The 18,346-nt window shown below is 58.3% G+C and overlaps 1 protein-coding gene and 1 pseudogene across 5 annotated transcripts in view; both read left to right on the forward strand.

The window, feature by feature from the left end:
- BAHCC1 (BAH domain and coiled-coil containing 1) overlaps positions 1-2,785 on the forward strand; it is a 70,972-nt gene extending 68,187 nt beyond the window's left edge. For all 5 annotated transcript variants that reach the window (XM_054670761.1, XM_054670763.1, XM_054670764.1 and 2 more), the window contains one exon: positions 46-2,785. In XM_054670761.1, the coding sequence (XP_054526736.1) occupies positions 46-252 (207 nt within the window). In that variant the 3' untranslated portion in view covers positions 253-2,785. The remainder of the gene's footprint in view (positions 1-45) is intronic.
- On the forward strand, positions 488-2,785 carry LOC104003046 (uncharacterized; annotated as a pseudogene).
- Positions 2,786-18,346: the final 15,561 nt, after the last annotated feature.

An 18,346-nucleotide genomic window follows, 5' to 3' on the forward strand; every position in this document is an offset into this window, starting at 1 on the left:
ACCGGCCAAGGCCGGCCACTGATGCCCCACGCGCCTCGCCCCCAGAATGCGCTGTACCAGTCCTGCCACGAGGATGAGAACGACGTGCAGACCATCTCCCACAAGTGCCAGGTCGTGGCGCGCGAGCAGTACGAGCAGATGGCCCGCAGCCGCAAGTGCCAGGACCGGCAGGACCTCTACTACCTGGCGGGCACCTACGACCCCACCACCGGGCGCCTGGTGACGGCCGACGGCGTGCCCATCCTATGCTGAGCCGCCCACCGCAGATGCCTCCCACCTGCGCCAGGGACCCTGTGTGCGGAGCCTGGCGTCGGCCAAGCCACCGGGCGGGAGGCGGCCCCGGCCTCCCAAGGGCGCGTCTGAGCAAATATGCAAAAGCCCACAGGGCAAGACCCAGGCTTTCTTACGGTTTTCCCTGGAAAGAGCGCTCCAGGTGTCGGAATCCAGTCCCGTCCCATCCTCTGCGGAGGGTCGGGCTGTGGCCCTCATGGGTCCCCGGCCCGCCCCACCCACAGCGCCCTCCGTTTCCCGCACCGGCAGTTCACGGGAGATTTGAATCCAAGCCATATTCCCTAGTACCTCCGACTGTCTCCCACCAGGGAAAGCAGAAATCAGGTGTGTTGTCTATTTATTTCTCTATGTAAATATTGTATTTCTGCGGGGAAGTTTTATGGAAAAAAGTGGAAAAGGGTTTTTCCCCATCCGCGTGACAAGGTGTGTGTGAGCGTGTATGTGTGCGCGCGTGTGTGGCGATTTTTGTCCTGGGGTTTCCTTTGGAAATGCACTGTTCTCAGCCCAGCTGGGTTCCAACGGGGGGACCTGGGACGACAGAGGCAGCTCGGGGCAGGGGGCAGAGGCCACGGGAGGGTCAGGTGGGACCCTTGGCGGCACCCTCTGATCTCTTGGGGGGACGACCGTGTAAGATGAAAGTCGGTCAAGTTTATTTGCTTTCAGTGCATCTCCTAGAAAAGAAGTGTTGGCGCAGGGGGTGGTGGTGAGGGGCCCGTGGGGAAAGGATTCAAGAGGCAAAGCCCAGACCAGGGAGTGTGACAACAGCCGTGAGCATCTCACCTGTGTTCAAAACAAGACAAAGACGAACAAATATTTTAAAGTTTGATAAGAAAAAGCAATGTTTGGATTGTATCTCCTGAATCATATTCCAACTTATATCTGATTTCTGTTTCCGGGGCCAGTTGGTCTGAGGCCAAGGAGTCTGGCCTCCACCCAGAGCAGGGAGGGGCTGGCCCCTCGCCCCCCTCACCCTCGCCGCCCTGGCACACTCGGGAAGCAGGGCCCAGCTCTGAGCCCCTCCTCACCCCTGGGGTCCTAACTTTCCTGAAAGTAGTAGGTGCCGTGAGAAGGGGCAGTTTGGCCAGGTTCCTGAACTGGGCAGGGCTCGGGGCCTATGAGGGCAGGTTCACAGTCCCACCAGATTCTCTCCTCACCCCCAAGCAGAGTGCATGCAAAAGACACCCCTTTTCCCACCCACCTTATTGGTGCCCCCAAACCCCTGGCCTGCTGGGTAGATGGTGGTGAGGCCAGGCCAGCAGTGCTGTGGCCAGGGGAGAAGAAAATAAAACGCAGGCCCTGCCCCACGGCCCACCCCAAGCAGGGGAAGGCCCCTTCCTGGGCCCCCTTTTCCACCAGCCAAATCTGCCTGGCCCTCGGACCCCTCTGCCTGCCCCAACCCCTTTGAAGGTTTCTCGGCCTTTTCTGTGCCACTTGGTGGGGCAGATGGCCTGATGGGCTAGTGCTTGGGGCATAGAATGAGGGTCCCCCTGACCACCTGAGCCCAAATCCTGGCCCCAGGTGCAAGCAGCACCCCTCGAGGGCTCTGCCCCAGTATCCCCAGAGAATTCACACCCCTCCCCTTCTCCCACAGCCAAGGACAGACAGGCTGCCTGGACCTGAGCCCAACAGCCTTCAGCCTCAGAAACGCATGGGGGGCCACACACTCCTTATGTCCTCCCACACTAAGGTTCCTCTGGCCCCACGGGAGCTTCAGGAAAGCCCCCCAAGTTAGCCACTGCTCTAGGACGAGCTCTGTGTCCCCCACACCACAGGCCTCGAAGCAGGGTGCTGGCGGGTGCCCTGTACCCCAATCCCAGGTCCCCTTGGCCCCCTATTTTTCTCGGGCCCATTGGGGCCTGTTTCTCACCTGCTGGCTGGACCCCCTGAAGGGCCGTTCCCAGAGGCTCCCCAGGAGGCTCAAGGCTGGGGGCTTATGTTGTGGTCAGGGGTCCCCGCCTCCAGCCCCCCGCTCCCACCCCCGAGCCTACCCTTTGTCTCGCATGAGTGCAATATTTCATTCCCGGTGGTTGTCTGGGGAGGTGGTTGGCCGAGGTCCTGCTTGAGGCTCGGGGATCAGAACGATGTCAAGTGAAGAATAATGCACGGGGGCATGCTGAGCCACTGGAGTTCCAGAGAGGGCCGAGGAGGGTGCAGCCACGGAGGCTGGATCCTCTGCTCCGCCGCCTCGTCCTCGTCCCGCTTCTGCTGGGTTCCGCTTTGTCCCTGGTTTTTTCCTTTTTTTTCTTTCTGTGTGCCTGTGAATGGTGTGGCCCCTCCCCTCTCACCGTGGTTAACGTGACGAAGGCACGATTCCTGTAAATGTGTAAACTAAGGGGATGGTTGGATTTTTTTTTCAATGTAAACACTAAAAACAAAATGGACAAAAAAACACACAAAGGTTTTATGAACAGCAGACTCTATGTAAAGGCATTTTAGTATCAAATTTTTTATTGATAACTTGCTTAAGAATAAATATATGGACTATTGTACAGGTTTTCGGTGGTCCAGGGTCCTGTGTCCCACGGTACTCCTGGGGGGCCCCCAGGGCTCCGGGGGCTCAGCAGAAGCCTCTCGTTCCCAGAGCTGGGGCTTCTGGACCAGGCCTCCCCACCGCCCCCTGTGTTGGCCCAAGTGAAGCCCCTCAGGCCAGGAAAGGGTCATGTGACCGGAATGGGTTCAGAGTGGTCTTAGGGGTGGGGTCCCTCCAGGAGGAGGGTCCCTTTCCTGGTTGCTCTCACAGTCCCTGTCCAGCCTGAACCAGTCCAGGGCCAGAGTAGGTTCCACTGGAGAGGACGAAGGGCAAGAGCAGTCTCCGAGCCGCCACGCTGGGCAGGGTCTCCGACGTGAATGACCATCCTGGGAGGGGCGGCCCACGGCCCGGGTGTGGGAACACAGATGAGTGCACCCCCAGCTGGAGAGAGCCCTGTTCATGAGGCTGCAGACCCAGAGGAAGCCGGATGCTTGCAGGGGGTAGGGGACCCTCCTTGTTCCCCCTCTGCCGCCGGGATCTTGGGAAGCTGCATGAAGTTGGTGCACATCTGTCCCAGTGGGCCCTGAGTGCCTGGTCACAGCTGCGTCCAAGGCCAGGAAACATGGTCCTTGGAGGACGGAGTCCCTGAGTCAGCAGTGCCTTCCTGGGCCGGTGAGTGCGGAGAGAGGTGCTCAGGGACCAGCCGTGCCTCGGGCTGCTGCGAGGGCAGGGAGCAGATGAGGCCCTGGCCGGGCCGAGCGCTGAGTAAGGGGGCGCTGCCGGACCGAGTGCTGAGTAAGGGGGGCTGCTGGACCGAGTGCTGAGTAAGGGGGGCTGCCGGGCCGAGCGCTGAGTAAGGGGGCGCTGCCGGACCGAGTGCTGAGTAAGGGGGGCTGCTGGACCGAGTGCTGAGTAAGGGGGGGCTGCTGGACCAGGTTTCTGGGTCAGGGGTCCTCTGTGGCAAGAAAGGAAAGACGGGTGAGGCCAGACACTCCCTGTGGGCTCAGGAGACCCTGACTTCAGTGATCTCAGTGACTTTTTTCGGGCAGAATCCAGCCCGGAACAGGGAGGAAGGCCTCCGGCTGTTGCCCCGGTTCCTGGAGCCCTGAGCCAGGACTTGCTGCCGCCTCCTGCCCACTCCAGGAGCTTGCCTGATGGAGCAGGTCGCACGGAGAGGCCGCAGGCAGCCGACAGGGACTCTGGGGCAAGAGAGCCGGATGAGGCCCAGGCCGGAGAGGTGACACCTGCCTGGGAAGCCCACAGGAAACCTCTGCCAGCAGGTCTCAGGTTCAAATCCTCCATTCACCCAGCACTGCCTGGTGCCAGCAGTGTACCAAGCAGTGAGCCACAGTGGAAGTGAGCGGCCCATGGCCCCACCTTCATGACAGGCAGATGGGAGAGACGAGAACAGTGGGGCCCAGCAGCTGCACCCGGGGCCACGCAGCTGAGATAACCTCACCCATGGAACCCCAAGGTCGGCCACCCCCATCTCAGCCAAGAGTGTGGTATCGGGGCTGAGCCAGGCCTGGTGGGGCAGCACTGCGGCTCCCCGCCCCCCACTGCATGTGGCAGCAGGATCAGCGGGGACTTCCGCACCTGGCAAAGCAGACAAAGAACTGACTGTCCCTGGGGTGGTCCAGGTGGGCTCCCTGGAAGAAGTAACACCTGGGCTGTCTTGGAAGAGCCCAGGGCAGGGCAGGGCAGACAGAGGGTAGTCAAGGAACAGCTGGGGTGGCCAGCAGGTGGTTAATGGGGGCGGGGGGAGGTAGGGGACTGATGTTAGAGCTAGAGGGTGGCAGAGGCCAAATCTCAAGCCCCTGAGAGCAGCGTGGAGCCTGTCTTCTCTCTCTCTGACAATGGGTGCCCCAAGGGCTCGAAGCAGAGTCTGCAGTCAAATTGAGGCGCTGGTTCTGCAGCCTGGGAGTCAGGGTTGAAGGTCCCAGGCCAGCCAGGCACCTGGGGGTCAGGGTTAGAGGGGCCAGGCCAGCCAGGCACCTGGGGGTCAGGGTTAGAGGGGGTCAGGGTTAGAGGGGCCAGGTCAACTAGACACCTGAGGGCCCAGGCCGGCACAGGTACCTGGGGGGAGGGGCTGGCACCAAGAGAAAGGCTTTAAGGGTGGCACAGGGCCAGACTAGGGGTCCAGGTGGGGCTGAGGGCCGGAAACGGCCAGAGGGGAGGGGGCCTGGCTGAAGGGGGTGCCACCAGTGGGCCCAGGAATGGTCTGGGTGAGCCCAGGAGGCAGGTGACCCGGGCTCAGCGAGTGGGGTTGACGGCAGGCTTAGGTGGGCCCCCGACCTCGAGGGTCTGACCTCCCCAGGAGCCCTGCAGGGCACACTGCTGAATCTAAGGGCAGGACTCACGCCTGGCTCTGGCCCCGCAACACCGCCGTCCTACTCTCCCCCTCCATCACCTCTCTGCCCCTCGTCCTCCCACCTTATCTCAGACAGGGCCATCCTTGCCTTCCAGAACTGCATGCCCCCAGAACAGGCCCTGGGCAAAGGGCAGGGCGTTGTGGGAAGGACAGTCAGTGGGGCTGGGCATGCACAGCTGCGGAGCCCCAAGGGTTAAACATGCAAGACTACACTTTGATCAAGACAAACGGGCCATTATGTGAAATGCTGGAGCAAGATGAATGCTGGCGCTGGGTGAGTGAGATCAATAAAAGTGATGTTTTATCAGGTAGAAATGACAACCTGGCTGATCGCAATTCGTTTTTAATACCACAAACCAATTGGGGACCAGGGGGCTTTAATTGTTCGTCCCCGGCCTGGCGAGGTTGCTGGGGGTTGGCGGGGAGTGGGGGAGAGGCAGCCGCACCGCTCAGCCGTCGCGGGGTCACCGGGCACTGGAGCTGGCCGGACGCCCATCCTGGGTGGGCCCCTCGATGGTCTCCTGAGTCTGTACCAGGCAGGGTGAGGAGGGAACCGCCTCTGGCCCCTGGGTGTGGGCTAAGAAAACAAGCAGAGGCAGCACCCCAGGGGAATAACTTTGAACGGCCCCATCTCTCGCCAAGCCCCTACCAGGAACCTGGGCCCCTCGGCCTTCACTCTTGCCCCAACAGCCACCCTTTCCCGCTCCCCAGAAGTCCCAGTGAGAAGCCAGCACCTCCCTCCTTTAAGAGCCAGAGGACCCAGCCTTGAGCTTCCCGTGCCCTCCCTATCGGTGCAGCCTCTGTAACCCGCCTTAGGCTACCTGGAGCCATAATGGTGACGAGGACGCGTCTAGGGGAGTGAGCTTCCCAGGGACGGGCGGATGGGTTGTTCAAGGCCCAACCACCACTCAGTGCCCACCTGGGACCACAGCACAGCTGCCAGGGGGACCAGGCCTGCCCCTGTCTCGGGTGGGGAGCTGGGCCGGGCAACGGGTCAGTGGGGTAGAGGTGCGGCCCCAGGGCCAGGCCTGCAGGTGCAGCCTGACTTTGCAGTGGCTCGGACCTCAGTGTCCGTGTCTGTGAAATACAGACCTTGAGTCTCTTTCCCCACCCATAAGACCAGGATGAGGCTCACAGGTGGCCCAAGGGATTTCTGGATGGATGCACAGGCAGAGCCCAGTCAGCATGGGGGTCTCAGCCCCTTTCCCTTGGCCTACAACCTCAAGCCCCAGGACTTGTGTCCCCACCCACACCCAAGGGAGGCTTGAGAGGCCCAGGTCAGGCAGAAAGAGGAGCAGGGCTGGCCTCCAAGCCTCCGCTCTGTCAGTGCCTCGTCACAGAGATCAGGTCCGCAGTCAACGCTTTTGGGCCACTTACATCACTTCCGAAGGCCAGACACACTTCCGCTTCCATTCAGCCCCCTGGACTCCTGAGGGCCTGAGCAAAGGCCTCCCAAAGCAGGAAGAAGCAGCAGACCAAGAGCAGACACTAAGGCTGGGCACGGTGGCTCACGCCTGTTATCCCAGCATGGGAGGCCGAGGCGGGTGGATCACAAGGTCAGATCGAGACCATCCTGGCTAACATGGTGAAACCCCGTCTCTACTTAAAATACAAAATTAGCCAGGCGTGGTGGTGCATGCCTGTAATCCCAGCTACTTGGGAGGCTGAGGCAGGAGAATCGCCTGAACCCGGGAGGCAGAGTTTGCAGTGAGCTGAGATCTCGCCATTGCACTCCAGCCTGGGCAGTAAGAGTGAAACTCTGTCTCAGAAAAAAAAAAAAAAAAAAGACCAGACATGGACAGCCGCCACTCGGAGCCCAGAGCAGGGTTTGCCATGAGTATGCCACATGGTCTCGGGCCTGATGTCGCTGCGGAACTGGGAAAAGCATCTGTTTTCTTACATTCCACATCCCTCTGGTGTCTTTTGCTCCTTTCCTTTGCTGAGACTGAGTTCTCAGGCAGGCTCTATCCTGTGCTTTAGAGTCAGCGGGGCCCACTCTGATGGGCGTTTCCTGTCTGTTTTTTGGAGGTTCCTGAGACTGACTGCACCCATTTACAGAAAGGAAAGGCAGGGGATTGACACAGCACCCTAGGCTTCCTGGGCCAACACCTACTGTTCAGGGAAAATCTCCAGTCCTGTCTCCCTGGACAGAGAGGACAGCAGGGTCCCTCACGATACCAGGGGCTGGTGGGGAAACTCAACACCTCCAGCCTATCCCAGATATCCTAGAATCTGTCATCCTGCCAGAATAGGCCTGTGATGTCCCTGTCCCATCAAAGCAGGGGACGGTGCATGCTGGTTCTCAACCCCTGATGACGTGATCTGTTCTTGGCAAGGCCACATCTTGTTTCCTTCTCAGACAACCATTCCTGTGTCCATCTGCCCATCCATCTGTCCGTCATTTCAACAAGTATTAATACAAACTCAAGACCTACTGTGTGCCAGGCACCAGGATGCAGTGTTGAGAAGATTACACAAAGCCCACACCCCCAAGAAACTCAGAGCCCAGTAGGGAAGAAGGCCAGCACACAGAAGCCCTGGCATCCAGCACACCAGGAACTCCGAGAAGCCACACGAAGGGTACAGGACAGGGCCCTTCCTCAGTACAGAGCAGCTGCAAGCCAAAGAAGCTGGCTCCAGGCCCCCAGGGAGAGGAGCAGTCCTGCTGCCCTTCCAGGAAGCTCAGCCCCTAGTAGAATGCACTTCTGGGGGGCATCCACAGTTGCTTACTTTTAACTAGTTTAATCCGAAGACAAAAGTTGAGCTAAGGCAGCTTGCAGAGAAAGGAAGGACGAGGGGCTTGCTAGGTAGGACTCGTCTTCCACTGGTGTCACCTCAGAAAACAGTGACTCAGAGAACAGCCTCTAGGCCTGGGCCCTCAGCCCCAGGGCAGACTGGCTAGCAGGCCAGTGGGAACTCTGGTCTCACTGAGGCTGGGGCTAGGGGCCGGGACTTCACTGAGAAAAAGTGTTCCAGATGGCAGTGGGGTGGGCTAAACCAGACGCCTCCCAGAGCCCCTCTCCCCTAAGGTTCCCAGCAGTCAGGAGCCTCAGGCTCTCAAACCCTTCCTGCGGTGACGGAATGGTCTAGAAGCCTACTCACAATTTGGTTTGCTGAGAGGGAAAAGTTAAAACCACCCTTTTTATTTGGGAGCCTTTGAACAAGTTTATGATCTTGCCCCTTGTCAGGAAATCTGTTTTCACTTACAAGAAACAGGCTGGCTCAGGGGCCGGCGGTGAGCAGAGCAGTGAGGGAAGACTCCACACTGACAGGCTAATTATATTTTTCACCACTGGCCCGGTTAGTCCCCACTCTGGTCCTGGGCAAAGCACCCCTGGCCTGGTGCTCCTGGAAGCCCCCACTACGGCCCGTCTTTTTGGGGGGTGGAGTTGGAAAGCCAATCTACAGCGAGGGTGCAGAAGGCCAGAGGTGATGTCGGGGGGCCCGGACAGGAAGGGGACGAGCGCCCACTGCTGCGCAACCAGAGCCCAGGCAGCCTCTGCTCTGGGCTGTGGGCACTGTGGAGCAGCCGGGGATTCTGAAGGATCAGCAGGCAAACAGTGCTGCCCCCAGACATGCAGGGCTCCAAAAAGCCAAAGCCCTCAGAGGGTGTCCGAGGCCACTGTCCCAGGGCCCCGGAAGCTGCAGGAAGAGCCTCCTCTGGGGCAGAGACACGCCATGCACGCACGTGGATCCGAGGACAGCCATGCCACTCTCCAGTCACATGACCCACGCCAGGCCAATCACAACACCTCTGCTTCCTCTGCCACCGTGACTGGCTTTGGGCCAGGCATGTGACCTAAGCTGAGCCAATCAGAGTTCACCACTGGGACCCAATGAGCGCACAGCTTTTCCTGCGGCCTCCTGCAGCTAACCCGCCACGTTCTCTTCTCCCAGCGCTGGGCTCTCACCGCGGCAGAACTTCGGAGTCCAGGATGGGGTTGTAGAGCCTGAGGTGTCATTCACATTGCTGGTGAAGAACAAGTAATTTGTAACAAAAGCATGTTCCATGCAATATCAGGGGTATGCTTATACTAAAAATTATTCATTCTTTATCTGAAATTTAAATTAACCTGACGTCCTGTTTTATTTGTTTAGAGACAGAGAGGGTTTCACTCTGTCGCCCAGGATGGGGTGCAGTGGTGGGATCTTGGCTCACTGCAGCCTCCACCTCCTGGGCTCAAGCCATCCTCCCACCTCAGCCTCCCAAGTCGCTGGGATTACAGGCACGTGCCAAGCCCAGCTAATTTTTTATTTTTTTGTAGAGTTTGGCGGGGGAGGGTCTCGCTATTTTGCCCAGGCTAGCCTCGAACCCTGGATTCAGCCTCCCAGAGTGCTGGTATTACAGGCATGAGCCCCGCACCCAGCTTTGTATTTTATTCATTAAGTCTGGCAGCCCGCCTTCACAACGGCGGTTGACCTTGAAAGCCAGCTGTCCAACATAAAGTGGGTCTCCCCAGCCCACCTGGCTGCACACAGCTGCACCCAGTCATCCATCACGGGGCAGAAAGAGCCCATGCAGGCCCTTAAGGCTCAGGAAGCTGCTGGAGGCCACTCCTGCTACACTGACCCTCCCTCACCTCAAACCCATGGCCTCTGTGAAGCCTCATCACCTGTTGACCAAGGAGGCAGCAGCCTCCTTTACAGAGCCAGCCCCAGCCCCGAGTGGATGGCTGCACCCTCACAGCCCCACCTTGCAGGACAACCCTCCCAGAGTGCAGCACATTGAGTGGACGTCTCCATGTTCAAGGCCGAGGCCTACAGAGTCCTGGGCATCTGGCCAAACGTGAGGGACTTGGAAAAAACACAGGGCAAATCAGTCGGGGACAGGAGTTGGAGGAGTTCGAGGAAGAGGAGGGTCAGCAGGCATTTGGGCTGTGGCTGGAGGCTGAGCATGTGCAGGCCCGTGTGAGCCCACCAGAAGCCCCACTGCAGAAGAGTTTTTCAGAGTCAGGTGGGCACATGACCCACCCGGGGGTGCCCATCACCTCCCTCCCCCCAGCCAATCTGCAGCTCACCCCACGGGCTCGCAGTGTGCAGAGAGGAAGGTCAAGCACAGGCACTCCCTCTTGAAACGGCCCTCGCTGTGGCTGGTCTGGATTCCCACTGAGGAAGGCTCAATTGTAGAAGCCACAACGGACCTGAAATCCCAGCAGGGTGCCATGCTTCACGGGCACCTGGCAGTGCTGTGGGGCACATTGATGACTTTGGTCCCTTCCGTTATGGCATGGGCAGCAACTTGTCCTCATCAGGAATAAGCTCTGCTCTGGATGAGGTCGTGCCATGGGCCTAGAGAACCTCTAGACCTGCTCAGGGAACCCCACCCTGCCCCTGCAACCAAGGAACTCATTTCCAGGCACAAGCACAGCCAGGAGCTAAGTCACAGCCATTCCCCATCTCACCCTCTGTCCCTGGCATCTGCAGCCCAGGAGCCATGCAACCTGGTTGGTCTGAGGCAGGGCGCTCCACAAGCCAGGAAAAGCTCCAGTCCTGGCTTCAGGAGGCAGGAGTTGGAGGAGGAGTTTCAGCCTCTCACTGTCACACTAGTGCCCTTAAGCTCTGCCTCCCGTCCCGACTCAGAGCTGCACTGGTCTGCCGTGCAGCACCCACGGGAAGACATCGTTACAGCCCAGGGATCTGGAGCCATTTCATGTTCCATGGGCCACAAGGTGAGTAGGAGAAAGAGGGTGTGTGGTTGCCATTCCGGCCTGCAGTTGGGCAAGGAGACGAGTGGAGCTGGGGACCTCAGAACGTACACCTACGACATGCTGATGCACTGGCGGGAGACCTCTGCAACCCCAAGAGGGCAAGAGCCACAGGGGCTCAGACACCCCAGGAATAAAACTGGGACCAGGCACAGTGGCTCCCGCCTGTAATCCCAGCACTTTGGGAGGCCAAGGTGGGCGGATCACGAGGTCAGGAGATTGAGACCATCCTGGCTGACATGGTGAAACCCCATCTCTACTAAAAAATAGAAAAAAATTAGCCGGGCCTGGTGGCTGGCGCCTGTAGTGCCAGCTACTCGGGAGGCTGAGGCAGGAGAATGGCGTGAACCCGGGAGACGGAGCTTGCAATGAGCCGAGATCATGCCACTGCACTCCAGCCTGGGCGACAGAGCGAGACTCCATCTAAAAAAAAAATTTTTTTTTAAAGTTCGGTCATCCCACCAGGGAAAGAAGCCACCTGTGCGAGGCTCCGGCTGGAGACGAGGGCAGCGGTGGTAAGGTCAGGAGTGAAGGCACTGCCGATACCAGTGGCAGCTTGGGGCCCCCAGAGGAAAAGGAGGGCTCCTCGACTTTCTTGCCTGGGGCTATGTGCTTTCTATTTTATTTTCTTTCCTCTTCTTCCCCTGCTGTTGGGTGTCAGGTAGGTTGGCAGTGGGTAGTTCCAGCGTCCACTCCACAGCTGCAGACGCCCGGCAGACCCTCACCCGAACTCAGGGAGGTGGACATCCCAGACAGCAGGCACAGCTGAGCCGCCCGGCTCATCTCCTGGGGGGAAAGGGAGTGTTTTTATTGATCATCAGATGGCTGCACGGTGCCCTGGAGTCGTGGGAGTGGGTCGGGGGAAATGTGTGGCTCCCACGGGGGCCGAGTGTGGCCCCCGCTGCCGTGTCTGCCCCAAGGCCTTCCTGCCACCTTCTCCTGGTAACAGATGCCCCTGTTTCGTGCTGGAACTGCCCTCACCTGACCCACGTGGTTCTAGTAGAGTTGTTACCCGACCCCCGGGCCTGGACGATCACACGGCCGTGTCCCCTGGCCCAGGGGAGCAAGCCCTTTCCTGGAATGAGGAAGGACCCTGCACTCCTACTCGGTAGCCACACTGGAAGCGAGCCGGCCTGGCCCTGTCTGAGTCATGCCCCCATTCTCCTCCCCTATTCCCCTTGAAGAATAGGGAAACACGTGTTTGCAGTGGAGAAGCAGAGGCCAACACACACAGAGAGAAAGAGCAAGGGACAGAAACACAGAGACAAGTGGAAAGACAGACAGAACCCTGACGACAGCTGGGTCCTGGGAGGCTCAGAGGCCCAGAGGCCCAGAGGCCCACGCCGCCCAGGCCTTTCCGGCCATAGCTTCCTTTTGTGCTGACGGCGTTTGAGCTGATTCCTTCAGTTAGAATCCTAAGGGTCTTGGTGCTCTCCGCCCCTGCCCTGCACAGAGTAGCGATGGATCCACTGCCCCTGGTGACAGTGTGTGCTCTGAGTGTCTCCGGGTTCCCGGGGCCCCACAAACACTGTGGTGGCAGGTGGGAACGACTGAGGCCTGACGAAGGGGGACGGGAGCCCTCCCTCCTGAGTACCCACAAGTACCCAACACAAAGACCTCCTCAAAAGACTGGACTGGACACTCCTCCATCAGCAGGGTCTACCTCACTGATCCAGTATGAATGACGGCCCAGCCACTCAGCCAGGGAGGTGAGCAGGCCAATAGCAGCACAAAACCCACATTCCGTCCTGTTCCATATGTGTGTGAGTGAATGCAGCCCTTGTGCGTGCATAGAAAACGCTCTGGGTCGGGTGCAGTCGTTCATACCCATAATCCCAACACTTTGGGAGGCCAAGGTGGGAGGATCACACCCAACTCTGGTGCTGGGGAGGACGCTATCCTTGGGCCCAAATGGGGCTGAGGCCAGGATAGAGGGCAGTGGCAGGTCCAGCCTCTTCTCTCCTCGGCCTGGGCTTCTGTGTGAGGCAGGGGGCTGCCAGTGTTGAGGGCACACCTGGCCATCCAGAGCGTGGCCACCCTGTGGTGGGTCCCTGCTGTGCCTGCTATGCTCCAGGAAGATGGGAAGGGGTCTGTGGCCACACCTGTGTGCTGCTTAAGGTGGTGACGTCACAGCCTTTTTCATCCAGGGACCCGGAAAGAAGGAGTGTCTCGGGGAAGAGAGCAGTGGGGGCCTCATGGTCTGGAGCCCTCTCCCCACCAGATAGATGGAAGTTCTGGAATGTTCCTAGCCGGTTCTGCTTCTCTTGGCCTGCCTCTTGCTGTGGGCCCTCAGGCAGGCCACTGGCCTTCCTGAGACCTGATTTCCTTGTCCATGAAAATGACATGGAAGGTGACAGCAGCAGGATGGCTCATGGGATACGTGGCTGAGCACTGGGCCTGCTGGCGCCTCTTCTCCAGCATCAGCTCTTCCTTTCCAGTTACTGGGGGTGGGGGGGAGCTATATTGCCCAGTACCTGTCCCCACTTTTTCCTCAGTAACAGAGCCCCAACTCGTAACTGGGCACCTGGCCATTAAGAGTGAAAATTACATTTCCCAGCGTGCCTTGCAACTAGATGCAGCCATGTGTCTGAGTTCTGGGCAACGAGGGTGAACAGCAATGTCACGTGCAGCAGAAAGTATCCTTAAACATAAGGCTGTGCTCTTCCTTCCTGCTAGTTGGAATGTAGGTGTGATGGCTGGATCCTAAGCAGCTATTTTGGGTCATGAGAAAGAAGCCACAGTGAAGGATGGCAGAGCAACAAGCTAGAGGAGCCAGGGTTCCTGATGATCCCAGAGGCGTCAGAGTGGCCCTGGAGGCCTTAAGTAAAAGAATAAGAAACATCCCCCTTCCTTAAGTCAGTACGACTTCTGTGCTGTTTCTGTGGAGCCTGAATCTAATCCTGATGTCTATGTTGGTTACCCATCAGTCTACCCTCAGTCTCTTTGGCTCTTCTCTGTGACCAGCCCTGCTGGCCCACACCCAACATCCACTCTCCACTTCTCCCTGCTCTCGTTCTGCTGGGACCCCCCCTTGGAGGGTCCCACTCTCCACTTCTTCTCCCCACCTCCGTTCTGCTGGGACCCCCCTTTGAGACTCCCAGGGCCCTGTGGTCTCTGAGGTTGAGGTCCACTCTCAGCTTGATGTTGCTGCCAAGCCAGCCCCTCTCACAGCACAGAGCTCTCGGCACAGCCTGTAATTATGTATTTATTGTGGGTTTATTTGATTGCTGCCTCCCCGGGACTGTCACTAATGTGAGGGCAGGGCCCCTGCCTGGTATTCACATTATATCCTCAGCTCCCGGCTGGGGGTCTGGGCTCAAGCAGGTACCCAGTGAACCCTGGGCAGGTGAACCTCGTCCTGGTGAGTGCTGACTCCGTAACCCACCGCCCTCCCCACCCCTTCCTCGGCTACCCCGGCCCCAGCCACTCCTGTCCCTCTCTCTACCCTCCCCCAATGCCCAGAGTCCCCCTCCCAGCCCTTTTCTTCCACCCCATTGTCTTCTCTGCCCCCTTCCTGACCTTGCGTTGAGGCTGCAGGCTTCGGGGCCTTCCAGTGACCCACACCCAGCCACGTTTCATTTTCTGAACTCGGGTTTCAAACATGAGGAAGGAACTGAGGCTGGCGTTCCAGGAGCGGCCCCAGCACTTGCTGGTGGCTGTGTGGGGGCACAGGCCCCCCAGTAAGTCTCCCATCCACAGGGGCATCAGAAGGATGGAGAGGTGGAGTGTCTCCCCCACCCCCCGATTGGCCTATAGGAAAGGACAGACAGTCCCCAGTGCTGGCACCATGTGGGGCAGTCAGAACCCACCCACACTGCGGGTGGGAGCAGCAGTCAGGACAGTGGCTTGCAGAGCTGGCAGTGTCTGCTAACATCCACCAGAAACCCCCACTGTCGGGCACAAGGAGACACACACTAGAATGTTTGTAGCAACACTATTCACAGACTTTGGAGATAACCTAAATGTCTGTCAATAAGAGACTTGGTAGATAAAGTGTTACATCCATACAATGGACTACGACACAGCAACGCAAGAGAACAACCACAGACACACGCAGGACGCAGCAATGCAGTGAGCACGGGGCAGCATTGTGTGGCGTGAAGGCGCCAGCCTCGGAGAGGACGGCTGTACAGCTCTGCTGGCGCGGACTAAGGATCAGGCAGAGCAGTCTCCGGGATGGGTGGCAGAGCGCTCCTGGGCTTGCATGGGAGGGGGCACGAGGGAGCCTCTGAGGGCTGGGAGTTCTCTGGACCAGGCTGGCGGTTGCACGGATGTGCACGAATGTGAAAGTCCAGTGATCTGCAGCTTAAGATTGGTGCACCTGGCCAGGCGCGGTGGCTCACGCCTGTAATCCCAGCACTTTGGGAGGCCGAGGCAGGCAGATCACAAGGTCAGGAGATCGAGACCATCCTGGCTAACACGGTGAAACCCCGTCTCTACTAAAAATACAACAAAAGATTAGCTGGGCGCGGTGGCGGGTGCCTGTGGTCCCAGCTACTCGGGAGGCTGAGGCGGGAGAATAGGGTGAACCCGGGAGGCAGAGCTTGCAGTGAGCCGAGATCGTGCCACTGCACTCTAGCCTGGGCGACAGAGCAAAACTCTGTCTCAAAAAAAAAAAAAGATTGGTGCACGTACTTCACTTTTTTTTTATTTTTTTATTTTTTTGGCAACAGAGTCTCACTCTGTTGCCCAGGCTGGAGTGCAGTGGCACGATCTTGGCTCACTGCAAGCTCTGCCTTCTGGGTTCACGCCATTCTCCTGCCTCAGCCTCCCGAGTAGCTGGAACTACAGGCACCCACCACCACGCCTGGCTAATTTTTTGTATTTTTAGTAGAGACGGGGTTTCGCCATGTTGGCCAAGCTGGTCTCGAACTCCTGGCCTCCAGTGATCTGCCTGCCTCGGCCCCCCAAAATGCTGGGATTACAGGCATGAGCCACCGCGCCTGCCCCACATTTTTAATAAGAATATAAAGATGGAGGAGGCATGGTGTGAGACTGCAGAGTGTGACTGCAGGACGCTGTCATCCCTGTAACCCCCGACTGTCACCTGCCCAACAATGCAGCCCTTGTTCCTCCTCCTCTGTCCCCTGTTCAGGGCAGCCTGGGCTTCCCTCCCTGAGGCTCAGGGCTCTGCACTGTCCCCAGGCCCAGCCCAGTGCTCCTGTACTCCAGCACCTCCTTCTGGTCCATTCTCTCGTGACCCTGACAGGTGCCATCCTGTTTCCCTCCCTGGCTTTGGGTCTGGGCTGTTCCGACAGCACCAATGGCACCTGCACATCCTGAAACTCAAGCCAGACACTCTTCTAGAGACAGGCTTCTGAACCCTCCAGGCTCTCTGCTCCTAAACAAGATCCCAGGCTGGGCGTGGTGGCTTGCACCTGTAATCCCAGCACATTTGGAGGCCGAGGCAGGCAGATTGCTGGAACTCAGGAGTTTGAGACTAGCCTGGGTAACAGAGCAAAACCCCACCTCTACAAAAAATACAGAAATTAGGCTGGGCGCGGTGGCTCACGCTTGTAATCCCAGCACTTTGGGAGGCCGAGGAGGGCGGATTACCTGAGGTCGGGAGTTCTCGACCAGCCTGGCCAACATGATGAGACCCTGTCTCTACTAAAACTACAAAAATTAGCCAGGTGTGGTGGCAGCACCTGTAGTCCCAGCTACTTGGGAGGCTGAGACAGAAGAATCGCTTGAACCTGGGATGCAGAGGTTGCAGTGATCCGAGATCGTGCCATTGGACTCCATCCTGGGCGACAGAGCAAGACTCTGTCTCCAAAATAAAATAGAATACAGAAATTAGCCGGGCATGGTGGCGCGTCTGTAGTCCCAGCTACTCGGTAGGCTAAGGTGGGAGGATCACTTGAGCCTGGGCGGCGGAGGTTGCGGTAAGCCAAGATCACGCCACTGCACTCCAGCCTAACAGAGTAAGACCCTGTCTCAAAAAAATAATAAAATCCCATCCACCAGCCCAGGACGCCCTTCCACATGGGAAACAGGCCCAGGGTTGGGGGGCAGTTCTGGTTCCCAGCCATTAATTCCCAACTTTTTCATTTTATGTTATTTATTTATTTATTTATTTATTTATTTTTTCTCGAGACGGAGTCTGGCTCTTTCGCCCAGGCCGTTCTGCAGTGGCGCGATCTCAGCTCACTGCAAGCTCCACCTCCTGGGTTCACGCCATTCTCCCACCACAGCCTCCCAAGTAGCAGGGACTACAGGCACCCGCCACCACGCCCAGCTAATCTTTTATATTTTTAATAGAGACAGGGTTTCACCGTGTTAGACAGGATGGTCTCGATCTCCTGACCTCGTGATCCACCTGCCTCAGCCTCCCAAAGTGCTGGGATTACAGGCGTGAGCCACCGCGCCCGGCCTTTTATTTTATTTTTTGAGACGGACTCCCTCTATTCCCCAGGGTGGAATGCAGTGGCGCAGTCATGGCTTACTGCAGCTTCTTCCTCCTTGGGCTCAAGCAGTCCGCCCACCTTGGCCTCCCAAAGTGTTGGGATTACAGGCATGATCCACCACCCCCAGCCCGGATCCCAGTTTTTGATGTCGGTGGAATTGGAGATGGCAGGCAGGGCCATCTGTGTGCCAGCTGTGATTGATTAGCAGGGGCTGCCTGGAGAATGAGCTGAGGGCCCGAGGCCACCGCTGGGCTCCGTGGGAGAGAGTGGCTGATGGATTAGTGATGTCTGCCACATGCGCTGCAGGAAGGAGAGGCAGCCTCCATGTCCCTGAAAGACGGCCATCCTCGCACTAACCTCACAGCCCCCCACAGGCAGCTCACTCCAGCCAAGCCCACCACCACCTCCTCAACTGCAACAAATGCTTATAATGACAGCTCATGTATATTTATCGAGCCTGTAATTACCAAGACACTGTGCTGCACGTCACCTACATCCCCTCACCCTGCCCAACAACCCTATCATCATCGCCATACCACAGGCGGAGAAGCCAGGGACAGGGGTGCCTCGCCCCAGCCTCCTGATGCCTGCGGCAGAGGCCCAGCTGTGCACAGCCACACTCTCCCGGACGCCACGTCCCTGATCCCCATGGTGGCACCTCCTTGCCCCCTGCTTTTCTTCAGCTTCTCCACCACTCCTACTCCTCCTTGCCCTTCAAAGCCACCTCAAGTGCCACCCCCTCTCTCCTCATTATCCAAGAGTCCTCCCCCTCCTGAGCCTCTCAGGGGACCTGGGCCCAAGCCACCTTATCAGGAACTTGTGCATGGCTGCACTGTTGGGTCACACATGTCTCCAAGTCTGAACTATATCCTTTCTTCCTTGGGCTCCTGGGGCTAAGCCCAACCTGGCAGACAAAGGCTCCCCTGAGAAGGTTTGATGAGTGAATACATGTCCCCTGCCTCAGAGGGAAGCCCCCATCTCAGGCCTCACACAGGCAGATTCATCCTCCTTCCAGATACAGGCCCCATGAAGGGGCAACAGCAAACAGGATCAGTCCCTGCCCCGGGGAATTACAGTCCCAGCAGTGGCTTGTGACAGCTGC

The sequence above is a fragment of the Pan troglodytes genome, chromosome 19, assembly GCF_028858775.2.
Source record: "Pan troglodytes isolate AG18354 chromosome 19, NHGRI_mPanTro3-v2.0_pri, whole genome shotgun sequence".
Classification (NCBI taxonomy): domain Eukaryota; kingdom Metazoa; phylum Chordata; class Mammalia; order Primates; family Hominidae; genus Pan; species Pan troglodytes.